Source organism: Clupea harengus, chromosome 20 (assembly GCF_900700415.2).
Source record: "Clupea harengus chromosome 20, Ch_v2.0.2, whole genome shotgun sequence".
NCBI lineage: Eukaryota > Metazoa > Chordata > Actinopteri > Clupeiformes > Clupeidae > Clupea > Clupea harengus.
Genome location: NC_045171.1, coordinates 10,194,458 through 10,216,957, shown reverse-complemented (window position 1 = coordinate 10,216,957; position 22,500 = coordinate 10,194,458). Strand labels below are relative to the sequence as shown.

Below are 22,500 nucleotides of genomic sequence, written 5' to 3'. Positions count from 1 at the left end.
GATTTAGTTCTGACGCGTGTAGGAATGATGAGAAGTAGAGGTGAGTCCAGTTGGTCCCTTTGACCGTTTATTGTAGAATGGTGGATAACAAGTTGTTGGAAATAAAATAAAAGATATTAAACTAAAGAGTCTTTCGTAAAGCACATGGTTCCTTTGCAAACGTCCTGGCACACGTTCAAAAAACTGTTGCCTTCCTCAGCCACGCCCAGATGCTCTGGCTGCTGGATTTTAAGGCCTTTCCTCCTTGGGCTCCACCTTCAGCCTCTCAGGTAAAGTTCAGGTGTCCTCTAGATGGGGTAAAAACACCTACGGCCATAGTGTCACTCATCCATTCTTACACACACACACACTTGCACATACTAATAAAGAGAGATAACATAAGAATCAACATAAAGGTTAATTTGGCTCCTACACCAAGTAATCTTGAGGGGGGGGGGGGGCGGTACCATAGGATTTTAAGTTAATTCCATGTGGAAATGATATTCCAGAAAGGAATGCCATTGAAGGCCCTATTTCACAAGGAAGAGGACGAGGAAGAGGAGGAGGAGGACTTCTTCAGTCATGTTCTTTTTTCACAAAATGGCCGTTATTTTTCCGCCGTCCCTGTTTCTGTGGCGCCGGTGGCGGGTGGAATGCGGCCGTGTCAGAGCAGTGGGAGGCGTGTGAAAGAGCGACTCTGTTCCGGCTCTGACCCGGACAGTGACGCGTCGACAGCCCCGTCCTCACGGAACACGCACTCGCGCCACCCAGGCTGAGGGCTCCGCGGAGCTCGGCCGACCCACAGAGAGTCTCCATTCAGCAGGCTTGAGTTACGGCTTGAGTTACGGCCCCGAGCCCAACAGAGAGCCATTGAGCTCAGCCTCATAACTCAACTCAACTCAACTCAACTGGCCAACTGTCAGGCGGACATATAGCAGGTTATTCAGTTAACTAGCAGAGGAGTTGTCCTAACTTTTTTGGTTTTCTTTTTTCCTTCCTATCATTTATAATTACTTAATTAAACACTGGTTTTACGGTAAGCAAGTTGGCAGTTTATTTGAGGTACACATTTTATTAGTATGTGTGGTCACCGGGTGTCTCACCAGCTTACTGACAAGTATCTTTGTAATGGCTACAGCCTCTAGTGTGATTTAGTACAGCCTCTTGATCGGCCTCTCTCTGCCTACGTCTCCCTGCCTAACCGTCTGTTAAACATGTGTGTGCAGGTGGACAGGATGCTGCGTTTGAACGGAGAGACGGAGGACAAGATGGAGCAAAAGGAAGAAGCCCGAAGAGAAGATAGCCCTTCTCCTCTGCAGTTTCTTCCCTGCCCTGTCTCCGACGACGCGGAAACGCAAGAGTTCAGAGTCACAGCCTCCTCGACCTCCCCTTCCTCCTCCCCGACACACGCTCCGAAACAAGCCTCTCCTCCACACGCGTCTCCTCCACACGCTCCGAAACAAGCTTCTCCTCCACACACTCCAGACACTGCGCCTCCCTCTGACTCACACACCAGGGGGAGCCCTGTAAAGTCTGCGGAGGAGGAGAGAACTTCTGAGGAAACGCTGTTAGCGGAGGATACGCCGCCAGTGACGACGAGCCAAGACCAAGCGCCAGAAAGCCAGGAGGTGGATGAGCGAGGACCACCAGAGTCCCAAGATGCACTTGAGCAGCCCGAGAGTCTAGAGCAGACGGCACCCAGCAGACCCTCGTCTCTGCCCACGGTCAGACATAACTTCAGCAGCATCACACACCAAAAACAACTGTTATTTAACTGGCCCTTGCAGTAGTACTGACATGGAGCTCTGATCTCTGAAAAACTCCACAGAACTCTGTATTTACAACTCTCTATCTTTTAACTGTGACTTATGACTTGAACCTCTTGAATTCTAGCATATTCTGCCTGGTATTTTGGTTTGTGTAATAAATCTGTATCATTTGAGCAGAATGTAGAGTGTGTGACGGCTGGTAGGAGAATAATATTATATGTGAGACTAGACTCACAACACAACAGGCGTTGCATGCAAATGAGCTTGCCATGAGGGAATGTGATTTAATGAATATTAAGTGCCTGCATATAAGGCTTCCCAGAAACTAAATTGAATCTCGTTGGAATATATGATCACAGCGCTGAGCTTCGCAACATTTCTGTTTATGTTAAAATAACTTTTAACTTTTAAAATGTGCATTTTTGTAATCCGTTTAATTTCAGTGTTTCTAAATAAATTTTAGTAATTAAAAATAAAACAGAGGTGTGCCCTGTAGCCCCTTTGGCTCTGAAGGCTCTGGTCCTGCCTCTGCCTCTGGTTTCCATGACAACCGCGAATGTGAATCTCCAATCTGCAGGAGTTGCTGAGCGAGCCGGTGGCCATCCCACTGGATGAGGACGAGAGGCTGCCCCTAACAGAGACTGAGCAGAGCCAGGCTACAGGTGTGTGTTTCACCTGAGAGAACCTGACCCCTGAACTCTGTTTGGGTGCTGTAGCTAAAACATAAGTAGGAGAGAATATAATCAAATTTCCATTTAACAGTAAACATTTCTGTCAGATATTGGCTGCAATATGAATTTTCTGAACGTTTTAAGTGTTCTGTCCTTTGCTAATTGATATGTATATGTATTTGTATACTATGTATTCCCATTTCTATTCTGTCATATTTCCTCAGGGGAGACAACATGCACCACAGCGCCCAGTCTGCACACCACAGCCCCCACTCCTGTTCCCACAGATCCTGGATCAGAGGATGGCCACCAAAGCACAACACAGGTGAGTCCCGTGCACCTACCTGAGCTTACAGTCCCACAGCACAGGTGAGTCCCGTGCACCCACCTGAGCTTACAGTCCCACAGCACAGGTGAGTCCCGTGCACCTACCTGAGCTTACAGTCCCACAGCACAGGTGAGTCCCGTGCACCTACCTGAGCTTACAGTCCCACAGCACATGTGAGTCTCGTGCACCCACCTGAGCTTACAGCCTCACAGCCCACAGTGAATCTCAACAATCAACCATGATATTAGATATAAACAAACCACTGTCAACCACATTATAAGATAGAAGAAACACTCTCCAAAAAACAAATTGTAATTTAGTGGGTGCAAAAATATCTCCACAATAATGGCACAATAATGACTCACCTGTGGATCTAGTTAATTAATCAAGGATTTCAAAGTGCAAGAACGGGGCAATACACAGAAGAACTGGAAATAAGTCCAGTATGAATACATTATCTGTCAATCACTGTGAAAAGAATCTCCATCACTCTCAACACTGGTCTCTGTAAAGCGCCTTGAGACAATTGTATTGTTTTGGCGCTATATAAATAAAATATAATAAATAAATACAAATTAAATTAGATTAAATAAAACAGCCAGTGTGTTTAATCGTTATGTGTGTCTGCAATCCCTCAATCTAGATCAGTGACCCAGTGGATCAGCTGGAATCTTCTCATCTTCTAGCTCCTTTGTCCAGACCTCCAGGTGTGCTCCCTTCAGCAGGTGAGTGCCAAGGTTGCAATGCATTTCCACTGTCACATTCTGATGCCCGATGCCAGATTTCAGACCTGTTGCTCGAAGAATGTCAAAAGCATGTAATTTCCTTGGTGCCCTCACATGCAAATGCATGCCTTCAAGCCTTCAAACAGCATACTGTAAATACCAATGAATATCCCAAACACCAAGGTTTTAGAAAATGAAACATTTCTCTTGTCCCTTCCAAACAAGCAAATGTGTGGCCATATACGCCCACCGATGTGGTTTGGTGGGTCTAGTTTCTCTTTCACTTTCTCATCTGAAGTCTCAGCCTCTGTACTGCCTCTCTTCTCCCTCTGGATGGTGCTGCAGAGCTTTATAACACAGCCAGGGCACCGCTGGCCTCACCTAACCCTAAGTTGCGCTGGGAATTCTTCGCTCCGCAAGGTAAACCACTCAGCGATTCGCTGAGCCCCCAACAGAACCCCGCCCCCTGGGTGCTTCCCAATTGGCTGTGTGGCTGAAGTGTTCCTCCACACCCGCCTCTAACATGACTTGAGTTTCCATGAATCAACTTTCCCGTGACTTACCTCTCTCTCCCCCGTCCAAGAGTGTGCTTCCCTCAACAACAAACAACCTCTGACCTCTGTGTGTGACGTGGAAAATTACCCTGGTTTCGGCCATAATCCTTGCCATGACTGTTAACAATCTGACGGTCACTGATGATTTGGCGAAGCTGTCCTGTCCCTGTGTTTGGCTAACGTGTGTGTTTAGCACAATGTTCTGAAATAACATAGCAGACAGGTTTGACAATGAACTAGCGACTGTTGTTGGTTGATGGGGGATCTTGGTTCATCTTATTAACCTCATCCAATTGAAACCAAGTTATGGGATGCAGCTAAGATACCCTAAGCTAATGAGTAATTAATGACCTTGGTGTGATTAAACTTGTTCTTTGTACTGACACCCAAATGCAGTTGTGTGGTGTGTTTCAGAGCCCACAGATTCACCTCTGTGAACCATTCAGCTTTTACTTTTATTCTGGTTTTTATCACTTAATGTTCAGGGAGATATACATAACTGACTTTAAATGTATCTCTCTCTCTCTCTCTCTCTCTCTCTCTCTCTCTCTCTCTCTCTCTCTCCTCACAGAGAGTCCAACCAAGGAGCTCAGTGATGTCAGTGTAAGTACCTCCAAGCTGCTTGTCCAGTCCCTGTTTCAGTTGTAGTCTCACCCTTTGAGGGTTCAGGACAGGGGATTTTACACTGTTTCTCATCTGGCTCTGTGCAAAATAAGAAGCACTTTGTATACTAATTGTAGAGTTAATATTAATTACAACCAAAGCGAGTTCATTTCCATTCGAATCACATTAAATATTATTATTGCTCAATTATCAATTAATTTCCGCAAGAGAAACCTGCATCTGTGAAATGCATTTTGATTTGAGATAAAGAAGGCAAATAAATAAAAAAAGGCCGGATGAAGAGACAAAATGATCAACACCCCGAAAGTCCTTTTATTTATTTTTTCTTTTCGTCATCCCCTCCAGCTTTTCTCGTGTGCAGTAAGAACCATACCATTAGCATGAAGTTATAGCTTAGACCAACCGTGTCTGTCCACTATTTTTCTTCTTCTTTTCTGTCTTTCTACCTTTTCTTTCTTTGGCATATGTGTGTGTGTGTGTGTGTGTGTGTGTGTGTGTGTGTGTGTGTGTGTGTGTGTGTATGTGTTAATGGTGGTAATGCATGGGGACGGCCTCAGGTCCCACCTACGGTGTTGAGTATGGTCAAGCGGGCCGACCAGTGGTCATGGGACCCGGACGAGGAGCGCAGACGTCAGGAAAGGTGGCAGCGAGAGCAGGAGCGCATGCTTCAGGTACAGCAGTGGCACGCTAACGCTAACGCTAACGCTAAACACCCCGACTAAGCGGCCATTTTGAACAGCGCTTGCCACAGAGAAGCCCTTCATCCAACCTACTTTTGCCTGTTTCGCATTAACCTGCACTTGATGGGAAGTTTCTGGAGAGGAATAAATGTCATTCACAGATTTTTAACCAAAGTAACATTAGGCTCGGTTTCAATCAGCTTGCTGCGATTAGCATGAGCTAACTATAGTGGGCATCCCAAACTTAAGGCTTGATGTTGCTTGGTCTTAGCCAACTGGCATGGTTTGGACTGACGGACAAGAGGCTTATACACTGCAACTCCTGGGACACCACCTTGATTATAGCCTTTTTTCACGGATAAACCAACATTAGCTAGCATTAGCCCAGGACTGAACCTCTAATTTGCCATCACAGAATCACATGGCCTGCATGGATTATAACTCACCAAAGACCTCGTGTTGTGTTTGTGTGTGTGTGTATGAGAGAGTGAGTGAGAGTGTGTGTGTTGTCTGAACCCTGACCTTTAACCCTCTCTGACCCCTGATTTGCTGTGACCTTGCTGTGACCTTGCATGTGATGCATTTTGTCCTCTTCTTAGCATAGCATGTTTGCGTGCAAATCCTTTTTCCCGTGCCTGCCCACAGATATCCCCTGTTTAACCCCGTCAACATGGCTCCTCTTCCGCAGCCTGGCCTGCAAGCTGAGCTGATGCTGATGCTGAGCTGAGCTGAGCTGAGCTGAGCTGAGCTGCATTGCGCTTTGTCCCCTTCAACATTGATTCCTGAATATAACCCCAGACAGAATGAAAGGAGAGCTGCCGTGGGAAGTCACTCTAAAGCACCTGATCTTTAGAGCTTTGGGGAGGTGGAAGCCTGTGCAGAGCTGTGGAGGCAGATTAGCATGTGTGCAAAACAGGATGTGTAGTGTCAGACAACAAGACGTTCAGGCTCCTCTCTATACATATAGTAGCCATGGTAATCACCCAGTACCCAGTTAATAGATTAATGATGTGTGTACATGGGTGCGTGTATGTATGTGTGTGTGTGTGTGTGTGTGTGTGTGTGGGTGTGTGTGTGTCCTTGTGTGTGTGTGTTACAGGAGAAGTACCGGCGCGAGCAGGAGAAGCTGAAGCAGGAGTGGGAGCGCGCTCAGAGGGAGGTGGAGGAGGAGGAGAGGAAGTACCACGAGGAGGTGAGGGGGAACGTCAAACACCAACACATCCCTGCTGTATCCTGTCTCCTCCCGTCCATGTCCCTTCCTGAGGGATGACCTCAGAGGATGGGAGGATGAGGGAGGGGCGGGCGTGAAGAAAGGAAAAGAAAAAAAGATCATCTGTTAATTTCACAGACGTGTCGTGTGCTGACACGTGCTTCTAATGTACAGCAAGTCTAAAACTCCGAAAAAGGGAACCTTACCCTTTTAGCTAATAATTTGATATTAAGCACAACTGGATATATACTGTATGTATATTTAGTATATTGGAGTTCTATTTACCTCACCTCTAAAATAAAGTCTTTGATGTTTTTGTCACGTCTTAAGTGTCACGATTGGTCGTGATTTATGAATCATCCTTGAGGTTTTTGAAGAGAGTCAGTGTGTTACTTTATAAACGATATATACATGTGGGAATACCAGTGTAAAGTGTGCGATATTTTCTGTTCGTGAAGCAGCTCTGATTATGAGTTCAGTAGGTTGTTATGGTGACACCTCTAATTATGAGTTCAGTAGGTTGTTATGGTCACTGCTCTGATTATGAGTTCAGTAGGTTGTTATGGTGACTGCTCTAATTATGAGTTCAGTAGGTTTTTATTGTGACTGCGATGCTTTGGGCTTGTACTGTCTGACCTGCTTGGTTGCCACCGGTGACACAGGAGCAGAAGATCCTGGAAGAGACGGTTGCTCCCCTGACGCCCCACTCTCCAGCGCTGCCCCCCTCCCCGTCCCCCCTGAGGGGCGACACCCCCCCGGTCACCTCCACCCCTCAGGACACCGTTGTGCGCTCACTGGCCGACTGGGAGCGCAAGCAAGAGATACTGGAGAGACAGACGGTAAGGGAGTGAACTCGCAAAGGATTTTCTTACTGAAGACCTTTGAGACCAATTAGAGGCCAGGCCAGCAGAGGGCAGTCCTCTAGGCTCTCTCTGCGTGTAGAGTATCCTTTATGTTATGTGTGTTTTCAAATGAACTAGGTGTGATAGACAGTAGACACAGGAAAGGAAAAGAAAGAAATTAATACTAATAGATGAGGATTATCATATTAAGCTGGTCATTATTTAACTTGCTCTTTTATTTCTCTCTCTCAATCACACACACACACACACACACACACACACACACACACACACACACACACACAGAGGGGAAGCACGGAGGACTGGAGCCAAAGGGAAAGTGAGCCGATGGACAGAAGCACAGAGGAGAAGAGCAGCTCACACCTGCAGAAGGCTGAGAGGTCGGTGGCACAGCTGACACACACACACACACACACACACACATACACACACACACACACACACACACACACAGGCGTCCCAACCCCAGACATGTCTCTCTTTCTGTCTCTCTCAGTGACTCACCAGTCCTGCTGGGTGGAGCTGTGGAACTGTGAAAGCCTCACCATGACATATTTTATGTCGTGATGATGTGTGATGATGTGTAAATGCATGGAAGACCTTAAATATGAAGTGTTATGCATCATATACATTTCTAGAAATTAGTATAAACAAAGTAGGCCCTTAATATTACTTAATAGTACTTATCGAGTTTTAATATTGGAATGATTTATTGTTTGTACTTTTTAACTCCTGCCTAAGCCACCTATAATTAAACTAAACTGTATGTGAAACATTACTGGTCTCTCCAGCAGATACCTGTTCTGTGTATATTTCCCCTTTCACCTCTGACCTCTCACCTTTCCTCCCCCCACCAGTGCGGATCTTCTGACCTTGTCAGGTGTGTCTGAGGCCAGCTCCCGCAGTCAGCAGAACGGGCAGAGGGCCGTCAGAGACCAGGGCCAGCCCAGAAGCCCTCACGCCCCACCGGCCCAGGGTGAGCAGCCGACGCTGGGCCTCTGACACGGGCAAGAGGGGGGGGGGAGGTGGAGAAGGCAGGAGAGTGGGATGCAGAAGGGTTAGGACAGGGGATTGGTCCATACTTAGAAAGAAAGTAGAATATAGCTGTGCTTCGTGCTTCCACTTGTCTCAGAGATAGATTCTTCACAGGTCAATTCTTTGTGGTTCACATTAGTATCATCAGTTGTGGGTCTTTGAAGAACCTCTTTGGAGGGTTCTTGGGTTGTCAGCTTTCTGGTAATTTCCTTTTCGACTGTGCAAGCAGTTTTTTATTAAATGGATTCTGTATAGACTTAATACAGAGTAGATATATTTTGTGGTTTTGCATTCTGTTCTTTGATGGAGTTATACACAGTCTGTGTCTGTGATTCTGATGGGAATTCCACAATGTACACATATGGTGTGCTTGAAGCTTTATAGTGTAGTCTATAAAAGTGTATAAAAGTTCAGCTTTGAACCTTCTCCGAGGTGGCATTATGGTGTTGTGTTTCGCTTGTACCACCAGAGGGCAGCAAATACTCCTGACTGCCACTGCAGTATCCTTCTGTACAACAAACAGTATGGTGGGGCTAATAGTGTGCAATAGTGATGCAATAGTGTCGATCATTGACTTTGAGATTCTGGGAGCTCTTGGTTACAACCTTACATGAAATGTCAGGTTAGAGACTGTCCAGGACCCACTAAATGCCTGCTATGTAATGTATACACCTGTGGATACACCTGTGGATGTTTTATGGTATGTGGTATATAGCAGCCATCACATGTTTGTGTAAATGATTATTGTCTGTTGCAGAAACAACTTGGAACAGCAAAGAACAAAAGACAACCTCAATTGACCGAAAGACTGGAGGAAGGAGGTGTGTGTGTGTGCGTGTGCGTGTGCGTGTGCGTGTGCGTGCACGTGCGTGCGTGTTTTAGCCAAAGTGTGAGGAAACTGGTATACATTAAAATATTTGTGACTTAGGCTTGGAGCAAAAGCTATAAGCTACTGCAGTGTTAAAAACAAGTCATCTTTATCTGTTGCCATATTCGCCCTTATGATTTATGCCATGCCTTACCATACCCTGTGCTATTTTTAGCTCTCCTCAGCTTGCCTTCTTGATACATCCCCATTACCCTTGAGAGACCACTTGCACTTCTAGGTCTCTCTGGGCATTGTGCTGTGGTGCTTGTGCCTGTGTTTGTGTTTGTGGTTGTGTTTATGTTGTGCATCGCATTTGGGCTTGTCACCCTTCAGGTTTGAGGCTGGTGAGAATGCACCAAACTCCCCTAAGTCACCCTCATACTCCTCAGACACCCCACCTTCATCCCCCAACAGGTATGGTATGACTCAGCAACTGGTGTACTACCCACTTTGCACACCAGGGGACGGCAGAGACAAAGCTTGTTGAGACAAAGCTTTCCATTCCTGCCATTCTCCCACATGCATTTTACACTGTTTGTATGTGGACTCATGTCTCATCGTTTTTTTGTTTTTTTTATTATGTTTTTTATGTTTTTTTGCCCTGACTTTGGCTCATATTTTTCTCCCTCTCTGTCTCTTTCTCCCTTCCTTCCTCTTTGTATGACTGATGGATTGATTGATTGTGTGTGTGTGTGTGTGTGTGTGTGTGTGTGTGTGTGTGTGTGTGTGTGTGTGTGTGTGTGTGTGTGTGTGTGCGCGCACCTGTCTGCATGTCTGTCTGTGTGTATCTGTCTGTCAGGTCTGTTAGTGGGAAGAAGCTGTGTTCCAGCTGTGGCAATCCCCTGGGGAAAGGAGCTGCCATGATCATCGAGACACTCAGCCTCTACTTCCACATCCAGTGCTTTAAGGTGAGCTCTGAGCCAAAGCACCACGCCGTCTGGGCTCATGTGAGACTTCATGTGTTGAACAGAATCCAGTTATTGTGATACAACTGTAATGGTTTGAATATCAGCGATAGATTTGAGTAAAGTACTTCATTTTAACAATGTATCTACCGGTGTGGAGGTCTCTCTCTCTCTTTCTCTATCATGTGACAATTGTAGCAAACAGGAATCTGCCATCTTTTATTTTAATCTTGTGTGTCTGCTTGTGTGTCGTGTCTTTTTGTGTCCTTGTTCCTCCTTCAGTGTGGGATTTGTAAGGGACAGCTTGGAGACACGACCACAGGCACAGACGTCAGGATCCGTAATGGCCTTCTCAACTGTCATCAGTGCTACATTCGCTCCCGCTGTGAGTCCCTCTCTCTCGCTCTGTCTCTCGCTCTGTCTCTCTCTCTCTCTCTTTCTCTCTCTCCATGTGTGTGTGTGTGTGTATATACACACAGACTCACACATTGTGTCGGCTCACATGGAACAGAATTGTGTCCACATCATATTGCTAATATACAGCAGACACAGACCTCACCAACTCATTAGTTTGGTATTAAAGTGTGTGCGTGTGTGTGTGTATACAGACCTCACCAGCTCATTAGTTTGGTATCAAAGATCTAATGACGTGAATGCTGCCCCTATTCTCATTCATTTGTTCTGTTCTTGTGTCTCAGCGGCAGGACAGCCCACCACCCTGTGATGCACCAGCGGAGCTCTGAGTCCAGTCCATCCAGACGTCCGCTCCTCCCGCCTCATCAAGCATGTCCAGAGAAACAGCTGTCTTGTGCCGATGAGTGTCTCCTTCCTGGTCCCTGGTCCCTGGTCCCTGGTCTGGTCTCGCCACTGTAGTGTCCAAATACAAAAATAGACAAGAAATGACTCCCACCGCCAAATGAGGGGGGGGGGGGCGTATGTATATTTCCCAGTTACCAATAACATGGATGGAATTATATGCACTTCTGATATCTGCATAAAATGGGGCCATTTTGTCATATAATTAAAAGAGGAAGAAAGTTTGGTCCACTCACTCATCCACAGTAATAACCCCACCGCCTGCTAGCGTCACAACGTAAAATTCAACTGTTACAGATCATGACCACTGCAATGTCTCCGCAATGGACCCTCACACCATGAGTTTATCCATCACTCACAGTCTAAAGGAATAATAAGGAAATTGTGTCAATTAATGAGCAAAATGTATATGAGCATTTTGATCTCTTAAAGGGGCTGAAGTTGGAATGTATAGACTTGTGCACAATGGCCCAGGAAATTGTCACTTTGAGGGAATACACAGGGAAAGAAGAAATTATTTCCATGCCAGAGGTATTTTCTCTATGTGGTATTTTGCCAAAAAAAAAACAAACAAAAAAAAAACAAAGGATGTTTTATTTTAATTTATACATAGGCTACTTTATTCTGCCTTTTATATAAAAGGCCACTTTATGCAAGCACTTCTCCCTCTCTTTCAAATGCCGTTCACCATGATTTAGAAACCATGTCCCCAATAACAGCACCGACGCACCGTTAGTCAATGAGCATCCTCCTGCGTTCCTTTTCCTGCTTGAAAAAAAGATGCATTCCTTTACTAAATGATATGTATAATATTGATTACCTATGAGAGGAGTGTATGATATTGATGACCTATGAGAGGAGTGCACGTAAAGCCAGTTGCATCGTCAGTGAGGTTTGTTCGGTTGTTTGGAGGTTAAGTCGTCATTGAGGTGTGTTTACGCACCCGTTTTCCATTCGAGCTACCTGCTTGTTCGGTCTTTCCTTTCCTGTCCCGTTTCCCCCGTCTCAGTTATGACCGCATTTGATACGTGCCTTAGGAAAACGAGGGAATGCGTATCCCTACAGCTGAATGTGAAAGCTGTTTGATGAAACCCAAAGTTGGTGTGTCTGTAGCCAAGGTAGTTGAGCTTTGAGGACGGGGGTGTTAAGTGTTTATGTAGGAGCGCGCCGAACCAGTTAAACCTTTGCTTTTTGGGAATCGGGCTTCTGTTTTGGGCTTCGTGGTAGTTAAGGTATCCCTTTGTCTTTTCTTTCCTCGGCTCTCTTTCTTTCAGACTTTTCTTATGCTGAATCGTCCATTATTTTCTGAATGAAAACGCGATGATGTATATTTGGATCAGCTAAATATTTTGTAAGGTCTGATGGCTTATATGATGAACGTTTGACCTGCTACATGAACCAAATAGATAATTTGTTGTTGTAGGCAGAAACAAAGTGTCAATTCCTTATTTTTTTGCCTTACTGAATATTTGGATACTTTGTGAACTCCAGAAAACTATGAGTGGATAGACAAAACCCACAACCTGTATGTGTTCATCTTTTATGTCAAAACACCGATCACCGATCTAACACCGAGGTCGTACAGGTGTGAGACCACAAGGTTGTTCCCGAAAGACACACACGCATGCAAACACAAACACAAACACAAACACGCGATCACTTGTGCCACCAGCCTTCTAAAAAATGCTGTTATAGGAATGTATAGTGTAAGAAAAGGAGGCACCACAGATTAATATGTTATTTCAGAATATCTTTTTTTTCTTTCATTTTGAACCATTGAAGCATTTTGAATATATTTGAAATCTACTCTGTTATCATATTTTCATCTTGTATAGCCAGTGTGTCCGATCGCCCACTGGTTCTGTTCTTTATGTTTAATTAGGTATACTGATATAGCCTAATACCGGACAAGGGCATTTACCAGAGACTTGATGTCGTCTAGGAGAAAGGATAGGCTACCTTGGAAAAGATATTTTGCGTCTGAGGTCTATATTTATTGTGATATTCACCTAAATACTACCCGAACATAGATTAATTTGATGTTCAAATGCAATGGCTTTACAGCATATTGTATGTTTATAAATAAAGAATTAAAAAAAATCCAGACTGCCTATTTGTGGTTATTGATAATCATCAATAATCATCGTTCTCTCTCTCTCTCTCTCTCTCTCTCTCTCTCTCTGTCTCTGTCCCTCTGTCCCTCTGTGTGTGTCAGAGAAGACGCTGCTGTTAACCTCTCGCTGCTGTCCTTGGTCCTGAAGTACATGTTATGTAAAGCTCTATAAGAATTTCCTAATCATTAAATTGCGTTATTTTATGGTTTAATATTATAGATAACTGTACTATCCATTCTAAAAGAGTTCCAAATGTAAAATAATAATGTATCCGTTGTAAGCATTAGTCATTGGAGTAATGAATTGTTTAAATATATTGCTTCTAAATGATTTTCAGTTTTTTTTGTAAAATTTTAGTTTCTGAGTCATTGAAATAATCACACCGAATGAAGGAAGCGAATGACAAAGAAATAATGATAATTATTATTATTTTATCATCAACAACCATTTCAATGGTACACCTGAAAAACTATGTGCACATGTAGAAATATTTCCTTCTTAAATATAAGCATCCATTACCTACATATAAATAATTGTCAAGTCCTGGACAAAACATGTTACAGTATGCTCACAAAATAGGGGAAATTATTATAAAATTGGACGGAAAGGACGACATGCAAATAATACTGAAATAAATACAACGTTTGCATCCATTTCTTCTTTTTCTCAAAATAAATCGCCAATGATAGCTTTGTAAAACATTAAAAAGACCCTTAATGAACTACGAGGGGAATATGGCCTATGTTTGACTATCGAGGACAAGAATACATATTAACACTATACAGTTGAGCCACAAAAACACAGCCGTAGAAAGACACACAAAACATTTACGTTTTTGTCAATAGTGAAATGTATACTTTTGTGCCATTTTAGGGAATACTTTGCGTAATAATGTCCCCAATAAAGACATTTCGTTTGTTTTTCTAGCCCATAAAACGGTTGCTAAGTGTTGGGAAAATCATCAAAATAAAAACAAAATTAAAAAAACATTCATTTCAAGCCAAAGGAGGAATCTGGGAGCTGCAGTTCAGATTCTAGAACACATAAAATGACAAAGTCTGTGTAAACAAATGTTGAGGAGTAGCGCCATTTTCTTCTGACAATATCGACTTAAGTCTGTCGAGGAGATGTTCTGTAGAGATGCATACTTGGTAGACTATTACTTGAATCTAGCAGAGATGGCACTGACCACAATTACTCTCAAACAAAAAACGACGCACAAGAGGTAACAAAAAATATCACTTTGATGATCCAGCTTTTAGTACGAGATGGATGGCATCGGGATGTCAAATGTTCAAGTGACGACCAGTAGCGTTGGTCTCTTCAGATGTTTTCAAACCTCGGGAAGGGAAATCAGTGTCAAACTTTTGGCATTCCTCCACTGTTGAGTCAATGCTGTTCTGTCGTGAAGGGTAAACTGTTTTTTTCCCTTACCCCACTCTGACACAATTTCTCCATTCCAATCCCACTAGCTAGAACATGCTGGTCTTAACCAGAGTGGGTTTGACTCCGTTCTGTCTTTGCAAAGAGGACAATACACTTGCGAACGGTCCACCGAGTGAGTCTGGTATTGAGGTGATAGAGCCTGGAGCCGAGGCCCATCCTTGATTTTGAACGTTCCCGCCCATGTTAGGCACGGACGTCTTCACTTGCTCAACCGGTACGTTTCCAGTGCTGTTGACCTGTCCGCCGGTGGGACTTGGCCCCCCACAGCTAGGCGGGGCGTTCGAGTTGGGCACCGGACCGCCCGTGCTGTCAGGGTCTGTGGCTTTAGTGTCCTTGTTGTCCTCATCCCGCGAGTCCGACTTCTTGCCAGATCCGTTCTTTGCCGCTGCAGCAGCAGCCGCAGCTGCTCGCTCCTGCTTGCGAAACTTCGCGCGTCTGTTCTGGAACCAAACCTGCAGAAACAGGGGAGGCAGAAACCAGTGAGCAATTTGGGGCCTGTGGGTTGGCAATGATTCACGATTAAACAAAGCTGACGGCACTACCCACAACATGCAATGAACTCCCATCCCATGGTAAAACATGGTTAAGTATGTACCCTCTGTAAATGTTCAAAACACATAAATTAAAATTAAAATGTGCTATTCCGAAGCTAGACATCAGTCATGTCCGTGTGCAATTCTAGCTCGTAAGCCCTTTACGCATACCTGCACTCTAGCTTCCGTGAGATCGATTTTTAGTGCCAGCTCCTCCCGAGTGTAGATGTCTGGGTAGTGAGTCTCGGCGAAGACCCGCTCCAGCTCCTTCAACTGGGCACTGGTGAAGGTGGTCCGGATGCGTCTCTGCTTTCGTTTCTCATTCAAGCCACCGTGATCTGTGAACAGCTTGTAGGGAACTGTAGGAAAAGATGAGAAAAGTCAAAAAGAGCCATAAGAGTGATGTAAAATGGTACAGGTGAATGACTGTACTGCTCTGGATGGAATTCTGGAGGATTCCATTCGTTAAATGCTGCATTAGTGATAAGTTGACTAAATTGGATAAAAAAGACTCACACAAGATTAGATTCTTGAAATCAAATTGATTAATATCATTATAATTGATTATGATAACTCCTGTATTCTGACGCTGTTGTAATTGAATATGAGATGTGGTTAATTATATACTGTATATAATGGTTTGGAAACTTGTTGTAAATGTCTTCATCTCCCACTTCAGATGCTAGTGTAACTTCAATCCTGTGCCAATAATGAGCTTAAGTCTTTGGTTATTTCATTATTTTCGAAGCTTTATGTCTCATCGCAAAGTAAATAAATTATGCCTATCATTTTGGCAGCTTAAGATAATTTTGTTGGCGGTTAGGGTGTGACAGGGATAGTGTAACCCCGTAACTGAATTACCTCTTGCCTGCAATCGCTTCTAACGTGATAAATTCTTTCATTTGTGTAAGCAAATTTCGTTTGGTAAATACTAAACACATTTCCATTTTCAAATGCAATCAACGCGTCCTATATACCGAGGAAGAGATTCTGGCGCGACTCAGCCAGTGAATCAAAGTTGTTGAGTCTCTTACCTGCGGCGTAAGGGCTGCTCTGGTGGTCACGCAGAGTCCCGAGACTGCAGGAGCCCGGTGTGAGAGAGGGACACCCGGAGCTGGCCCCGAACGTGGTCCTTATCGGATTGTACTGAAATCCACTGGCTTGGCTGCAGGAGCTGAAGTCCGCATAGGCTGATGCCAAGCTCGTCGTGTCCATCCCGGCCATACATGACTCGTAGGCGGAGGAATTGAGGTAAGAATACTCCATTTTATACATTGAAAAGGCTCAGTGGAGAAAGAAAGTCGCACTCCCAGAGAAAAACCAGAGACCGGCGAGTTTCAAATCGGATTCAAATAGTGAGGCAGGCATACAAAAACGCGAGGCGTACTGACTTAGGGGAGGATGTGACTGTTGGATTTTTACTGGTTTGAAGGAGGCCAGGAACCGTGGCTAGATGTGCACTGCTCAGCGCCTGCTCCAAAACTGCCCTCCTTTAAAGGAGCTGAGCCTTGTTTTATGAAAAGCCTCCCAAAGAGCCGCCTAGCCTGAGGTCTCTAGAGCATATAGTCCTCATAATAAACTTGGCTCTTTCCGCTTGGACAATAGCACAGCGTTTGGGTCTTATTGCTGGCGCTTTTTTACATGACAATAACTCATCAGTCTATTGGGCTGGCACTGGGGGACCGAGCTGTCCAACCTCCCTATCATTGATCCCCTGCCTCTCTAATTAGAATTTAATACCGCACCATTACGCACCAGCCCCCCTCACCCCCCACCCTACCCCTCCCTCGCCATCCAGCCCTCTCCTCTCTAACCACCATCTTGCCCTTTAATTTAATCACACCACTTGGAAATAATGAAAGTTGGGTGACGATTCTCCCTGATCCAATTTTCCCCAAGCTTTTAAGCCTTTTAACCGACCGTATACCCTGGGCTGAATTTTCGATACGGTTTCCCCTTCTCCATCTCTTCTCCTGCTTCAGGTCCCTTGCCTATTTTGCCTCAAAGGCCCGGAGTGCAGCCTTGCGATTGCCATATAGTCTGCAATAGTTGCCGTGTAAGAATGTTACATTTAAATGCAAGCTGGCTGCCACCATATTTATTGCAGGGAGGATAGCGTGTGGCATTACATGAGCAGAAAGCTGGTCCATATTTGTTCTGTTATTATTACGTTTAACGCTTTGCCTGCAATCATGCATGATTTCAAATAATCACGATGCCGCTCCTATAGTATTTAAGTAGAATGCAAGTGGGAAATGTGCCTACATATTTGTGTGTATTTCTATTATTATAATTATGATAACATCATAACGAAAAAAGTAATGTGTATAATCGAATACTGATATAAGACTTCTTAAAGTGACTGCAATAGTAACAATAATAATAATAACAATAACAATAATAATAATAATGAAAATATCCTAGAAATGATGTTTTATTTATATATGATGTAATACAAAATATTTCTTTTATGGTAGTTTGGCAGCGAAATATAATAGAATGATTTTACTTATGCTGCTTACAAAAACCTTACCGAAGGGTTATTTACAACGGCCACAGAATATTTTATTTTGTCCTACTTCTTATTTGTAGGGTAGTTCCACAGTGTTATCTTATTAAAATAATTCGTAATTAGTTTTATGGGAGCTGTTATTGCAGTTAAAGGGCAAATCAAGTCCAGGTAATGAAAATAACAAACTGGTGAAATAGTAATCAAACCTTTTTTGCAACGTTAGCCGAATACTTAATTTTGTTACCATAACAGGATGATCTCTTGTTTCAGCCTTCAGCTCTGTATAGGTCAACTTTATGCAATAGATGGTGTGGGTCCTTACACACAAGCTAATATACGATGTTTTGGCTGTCATAAAATAACATTTTTGGTTTTATTTAATTGATATCGTTTAAGCATTACACAAGAAATAACATCCCTTAATCAGGGCTAAATATGGGCCTCTTTTCTAGCAATATATGTCGTCACGCACCTCTCTATGCATAGTAAACCGATCTTATTTTTTATATTTCAGCTGTTTGTTTGTATTGCCTACCTATTCGATACAAATATATCCATACCACATGCCATAGGCTATGTAAAATATCTGGCTGTAAAGGTAAAATTCGAAGACTAAATGACTAAATGACCCTAAATGACTATCAAAATGAATGTAGTCAGATGTAATACTCAAAGTGTTTTTTATTTTGTTTTGCCTTTTTCCGCTGTGAAGATGAATTCTGTCCTGCTGCTCCGGCGAGTATTTCATTGTCTAAAATAAACTAAACAAACCACTGGATGATTAAAGGCTTTGGGGCGAATTATTATGGGCTAACCTTTTGTGGGTACCGTAGCCAAAAGAAAGCAGACGCATTTATCGTTGCGCACGTCCGGACACTCCGGGTGCAAAATGCGCTCGATCATAAGAAAGTCATGATTAAAATTTATGAGCGTATTCCAATGAAGCGTTTTCTGGGTTGATTTTTCAAGAAAAAAAGTGGCAGCGTTTTAAGTTTTCTCTCTCCCTTTATTCCTTCTGTTCGCCTCCCTTTCAAAGAAAGATAAACGACGATAAAAAAGTTCATTCTTTCTTGCCGCAACCCGGCCCCTATTATGTAAATGTTTTTTTTTCTCTCCCTTTCTGTCTTTCTACACGCGAGTTGTGGCTAAAAGTTGTACCAAATGCTTAATCTGATTACTGAAACCAAAGACCAACTGGCTCACCGTACTCCCTCCACGCGTCTGGCAAAGAAAAAGCGTCATCTCTAGGAAATAATCTAATAAGGGCACAATGAGCCAAGAAGTCCTTTGGAATATTTTGTCGAGGCCAATGGAATTATAGCTTTTGCCATCCGTTTCTCCTATTCAGACGGGCCTCTATTCGGTAGATCTATAGTCCACCAGTCATTGAAACGCCCCTCTTTTATATTTTCAACATCTTCCTTTATGCGATCAACTGGTTTCACCATCTTTTCCTTTGATACTTGGATCCGCAGTGGTACCTTAATGTTGTCACACACACACACACACACAAACACACACACACGTGGAGGCAGTGTGAGCATTTAGGCTACGTAATGCATACATTTTGCTTAAGGAACGAATTATTTTTAATTCAATAATGCCAGTGTGTTTCTCCTTGACGCAGATAACAGGTCAACAGGCTGTTCGTGTAAAACCACTCCAAATTAAGCACCATCTTGAAAGCGAATCGTAAAAGTGTACACTATCGGTGATGAACAGTATGCGATAATGGTTTAATAGCAGTAAACCGGTGGTTAATTTGAGATTTAACGACTCATAAATGACAGCATCCACATGGGTTGGCGACAATAAATCAGATGAAATGGGAGGTGCACAAAGCCCCTAAATTTACGTTTGCACACGATCGGACAAAAGACATGGACATTTGAGAAAGCCTTCCACAAACTCCTCTCTCTTTAGCACGTTGTCGTTGTCAGTGAAAGTGGAATGCGCGGTTGGTAAACTGACAATAGGGAGGAACAAAATAGTATTGTCTACCAGTCCGAATGGAATGGATGTATCAAACTCACAAAAAGGAGAGAAGACAACAGAGAGGGGTTAAAGAGAAGAGAGGGATGGGAGGATCCGCTGTCAACTTAAACATAATGTCTTACTTTCCGCCAAAACAAACCGTACGGCTATCAAAGCGGAAATTAATATGGGCGTGCGTGAAACGGGTGGCCATTGCGCCCCAGGGAATGTCAGCAGCTAAATATGGCACATGAAACATTTATTATGTCATCCTGTTGCCCGAGAGGGGAACTATACCACCGGTGAACGATACCAGGAAACAAAATACAAATAAGCCAATACGTTGACGTAACATCGTTTTTCTGCAGATTTTACATAGGCATAAGCTTACAAACGTTGTAAGTAGGCTACTATGACTAATACCAATGCAAATGTTATTAGCAAGACACCGACTCCCATCCCTTGCTGGTGTGTCCACGGAAACGGGTGGCCTATGTTGACCTTCCCATAATCAATCATTCTATCAGTCAGTCAACCCAGTCAATCACTGAAAACGGCGTATTCTTTACAGAAAACTTTTAGTTATCTGTTTGGATGCTGTGGGAAAATATTACTTTTATATTTCAGGCAATAACATTTTCTTTGTGCTGTCAAAGTAGCCGTGTGCGTCAAAACTCCACGACGTTATTCCGACCAAACCACACACAGACAGCAGGGGAAATGACCTGGAATACAGATCTTATCAGATGACACACCGGAGTGATTTCTTCTGACACACGTGTCTGCTCTGATTTCTGTGACCTCGACATGCTGATTCAGCGGCTGCCTGAGGATGAACCTGACGGTGGTGATATCCATACATAATGTGAATAGACCAATAGGTAAAATAATAAATAGCTTGCGACAACGGCTGTGCAATAATAATAATAATAATAACTGGTTAATAATACATTCTAGGTTATAACCTAATATATAAGCCTAACTTTGATGCATATACAAAACAACAAGGCTTGGCTATTTATACTATCGACTAGCAACCCCATCAAATTACTCTACTGTATGGACTGCATGGACGAGAAGTATCGGGAATCCCTTCCATCTCCCTTGGCCACATGGCAATGTGGCCTTGCAAAAGGGCTCCCCAAGTGTCCAAAGGCCAGGAACAGAGAGAGACTGATTAGCATAAAAATCTTATTCTGTGGGGATAGTATTAGCAAACATATTACCCTCGAACGCGGCTCGGGCCCCGGCGACATGCTGTGCTCGGAATCAATTACTAAATTACTCCAACCTCTAAGTCGACATTAACGGCAGAAAGAATGCCATCGACCGGACTGAAATAAGATTTCGAAAAGATGTGATCATTTAATCTCTTGCCAGTCTTCAAGAATTTGATTCATAAAATTGTCTAAAATGAGATGGAATTAAATTCTTATCGGAGTCCCCTGTCATCATTTCATCTCGCTGTAACGTTGGTTTAACAATTACCTCATTAGATTCCGCCTGGACGGGCACAGGGAGGGTCACACTAACCTTAGCCGTCATCTCAAAACAGCTCTCTGCACACATTCAGTGCATTGCATTAAAGACATTTAACAATTGATTGCCGGTCCACACTTCTCTTATGTCAAAAATAATGTAACTTTCTCGGCATTGGATTGGGCCACACCTTGTCTGACATTATCGCTAATAATACGACTAATAGGCTTAATCCCAAAATACCTAATAAGACTGCAGTTTCTCTAGTAGGCATAGTATTACAAATAACATATACTTGATGAAAGTATAAAAACAATACAACATAATTATTGAAAATAGGTTTTATCCGGCTCAGTAGCCTATAACAGGATCCTATGTAGACAGGATCTGCATTCTGCAGTCTTGCACGTGGACACAGCTTCTTCCACAACGACCCTCAATTGGCCTGTGGGATTCCCTTCTATTCTTTCAAGTGTAAACTCGAACGGGGTCATTCGTGCACGCTGCGCTGGCGACTGAGAGGGGCATATTTTATTTAGCATACTGGCATTATTCTCCGCGCTGGCGATTGACAATTATTAGCCCCGATCTCATAAATCAGCTACCGGCCTGTTATTATTGTTGAATTGAATGGCTGTTGGGGAAGCTCGGGTCAGTGTCATTAACCAGCCCCGTCTCCATGCAGCTTACACACCCGGCAGCTCGACCCCCCGAAGGCATTTCAGGACCTGCTGGCTAATATCACCGCGCTAAATGCTTAATCACTCGAGCATTAGCGAGAGACAGCGTGCTATTGTGAACATGTAGGTTTACTGGAATTAAGCGATTAATGACAGGTCGTAAAAGCAAGGAGGCGCGGCGTGAAAAGATTGAGCGCTTTTTAATGTTAAAAAAAAGACCGATATTTCTTGCCCTTGCAAGGTGCACTCTTTGACCTTCAAGTTGACTCGTAATTACAGTAGTTCAAGTCCTGCCATTTATAAAAGCATGTCAAAACCGCAGTGTGAAGTCTTATTGTTTCCTTATTAAATCTTTATTATTTGTTCTTTTTGGGTTTTCCCAATCGCCTAATGTGTGCCTCTGATTTGCTAATTTGCACCCTTGGAAGAAAACTAAAAATGTGATACTGTGTATACAGGAGAAAACATCCATTTAGGCTTGCATTCTATAAATACATTCTGCAACACGAATATTTAAGTATAACAATATTTTGTGTTCACCACAATTTTATTATGGCTTATTTTTCAAATATATTCTATCAAAGTATTTCAATATTTTTTGTTTGTTTGATGCTGTTTGGCCTGTTTTGCACAGTGTGACATTTGCAATTGAGTTTGTGTCTCAGAAGTACACCGATATATCTTATATTTTTGAGATCCCCATTGTTGTGAGGATAAAATTGCCTTCCTTCATGA

The 22,500-nt window shown here is 43.4% G+C and overlaps 3 protein-coding genes across 12 annotated transcripts in view; 2 read left to right on the top strand and 1 right to left on the bottom strand.

Moving 5' to 3' along the window:
* Positions 1-9,076, top strand: part of limch1b (LIM and calponin homology domains 1b) — a 94,266-nt gene extending 85,190 nt beyond the window's left edge. For 2 of the 10 annotated variants that reach the window (XM_031586833.2, XM_031586834.2), the window contains exons 14-24: positions 1,206-1,703; positions 2,326-2,410; positions 2,644-2,744; positions 3,391-3,472; positions 3,818-3,892; positions 4,598-4,629; positions 5,208-5,321; positions 6,430-6,522; positions 7,203-7,379; positions 7,689-7,783; positions 8,261-9,071. In XM_031586833.2, the coding sequence (XP_031442693.1) occupies positions 1,206-1,703; positions 2,326-2,410; positions 2,644-2,744; positions 3,391-3,472; positions 3,818-3,892; positions 4,598-4,629; positions 5,208-5,321; positions 6,430-6,522; positions 7,203-7,379; positions 7,689-7,783; positions 8,261-8,405 (1,497 nt within the window). In that variant the 3' untranslated portion in view covers positions 8,406-9,071. Of the gene's footprint in view, positions 1-1,205; positions 1,704-2,325; positions 2,411-2,643; positions 2,745-3,390; positions 3,473-3,817; positions 3,893-4,597; positions 4,630-5,207; positions 5,322-6,429; positions 6,523-7,202; positions 7,380-7,688; positions 7,784-8,260 lie in introns of all 10 variants that reach the window. The other 8 variants (XM_031586841.2, XM_031586840.2, XM_031586842.2 and 5 more) reach the window with 7 other exon arrangements.
* LOC116217999 (LIM and calponin homology domains-containing protein 1-like) lies at positions 9,054-11,613 on the top strand. The gene is made up of 6 exons (XM_031558040.2): positions 9,054-9,060; positions 9,196-9,259; positions 9,640-9,720; positions 10,106-10,214; positions 10,494-10,596; positions 10,910-11,613. Exons 1-6 carry the CDS (start codon positions 9,054-9,056, stop codon positions 10,933-10,935), a joined length of 390 nt encoding a protein of 129 aa, XP_031413900.1. The 3' UTR covers positions 10,936-11,613.
* Positions 11,614-13,234: 1,621 nt separating this feature from the next.
* Positions 13,235-16,476, bottom strand: phox2bb (paired like homeobox 2Bb). The gene is made up of 3 exons (XM_012831458.2): positions 16,155-16,476; positions 15,292-15,479; positions 13,235-15,039 (listed from the first exon to the last, which is right to left on the bottom strand). The coding sequence occupies exons 1-3, from the start codon at positions 16,393-16,395 to the stop codon at positions 14,614-14,616; spliced, it is 855 nt and encodes a 284-aa protein (XP_012686912.2). The 5' UTR covers positions 16,396-16,476; the 3' UTR covers positions 13,235-14,613.
* Between the last annotated feature and the right edge of the window lie 6,024 nt (positions 16,477-22,500).

Bases quoted from the DNA above. Each gene is read 5' to 3' on its own strand.
- LOC116217999 (XM_031558040.2), top strand. The intron at 10,215-10,493 runs GTGAGCTCTGAG...TTCCTCCTTCAG, and splicing joins TCCACATCCAGTGCTTTAAG to TGTGGGATTTGTAAGGGACA. The intron at 10,597-10,909 runs GTGAGTCCCTCT...CTTGTGTCTCAG, and splicing joins GTGCTACATTCGCTCCCGCT to CGGCAGGACAGCCCACCACC.
- phox2bb (XM_012831458.2), bottom strand. From the start codon at position 16,395: ATGTATAAAATGGAGTATTCTTACCTCAATTCCTCCGCCTACGAGTCA. The intron at 15,480-16,154 runs GTAAGAGACTCA...CTTTTCCTACAG, and splicing joins GAGCAGCCCTTACGCCGCAG to TTCCCTACAAGCTGTTCACA. The intron at 15,040-15,291 runs GTATGCGTAAAG...CTGTTTCTGCAG, and splicing joins TCACGGAAGCTAGAGTGCAG to GTTTGGTTCCAGAACAGACG.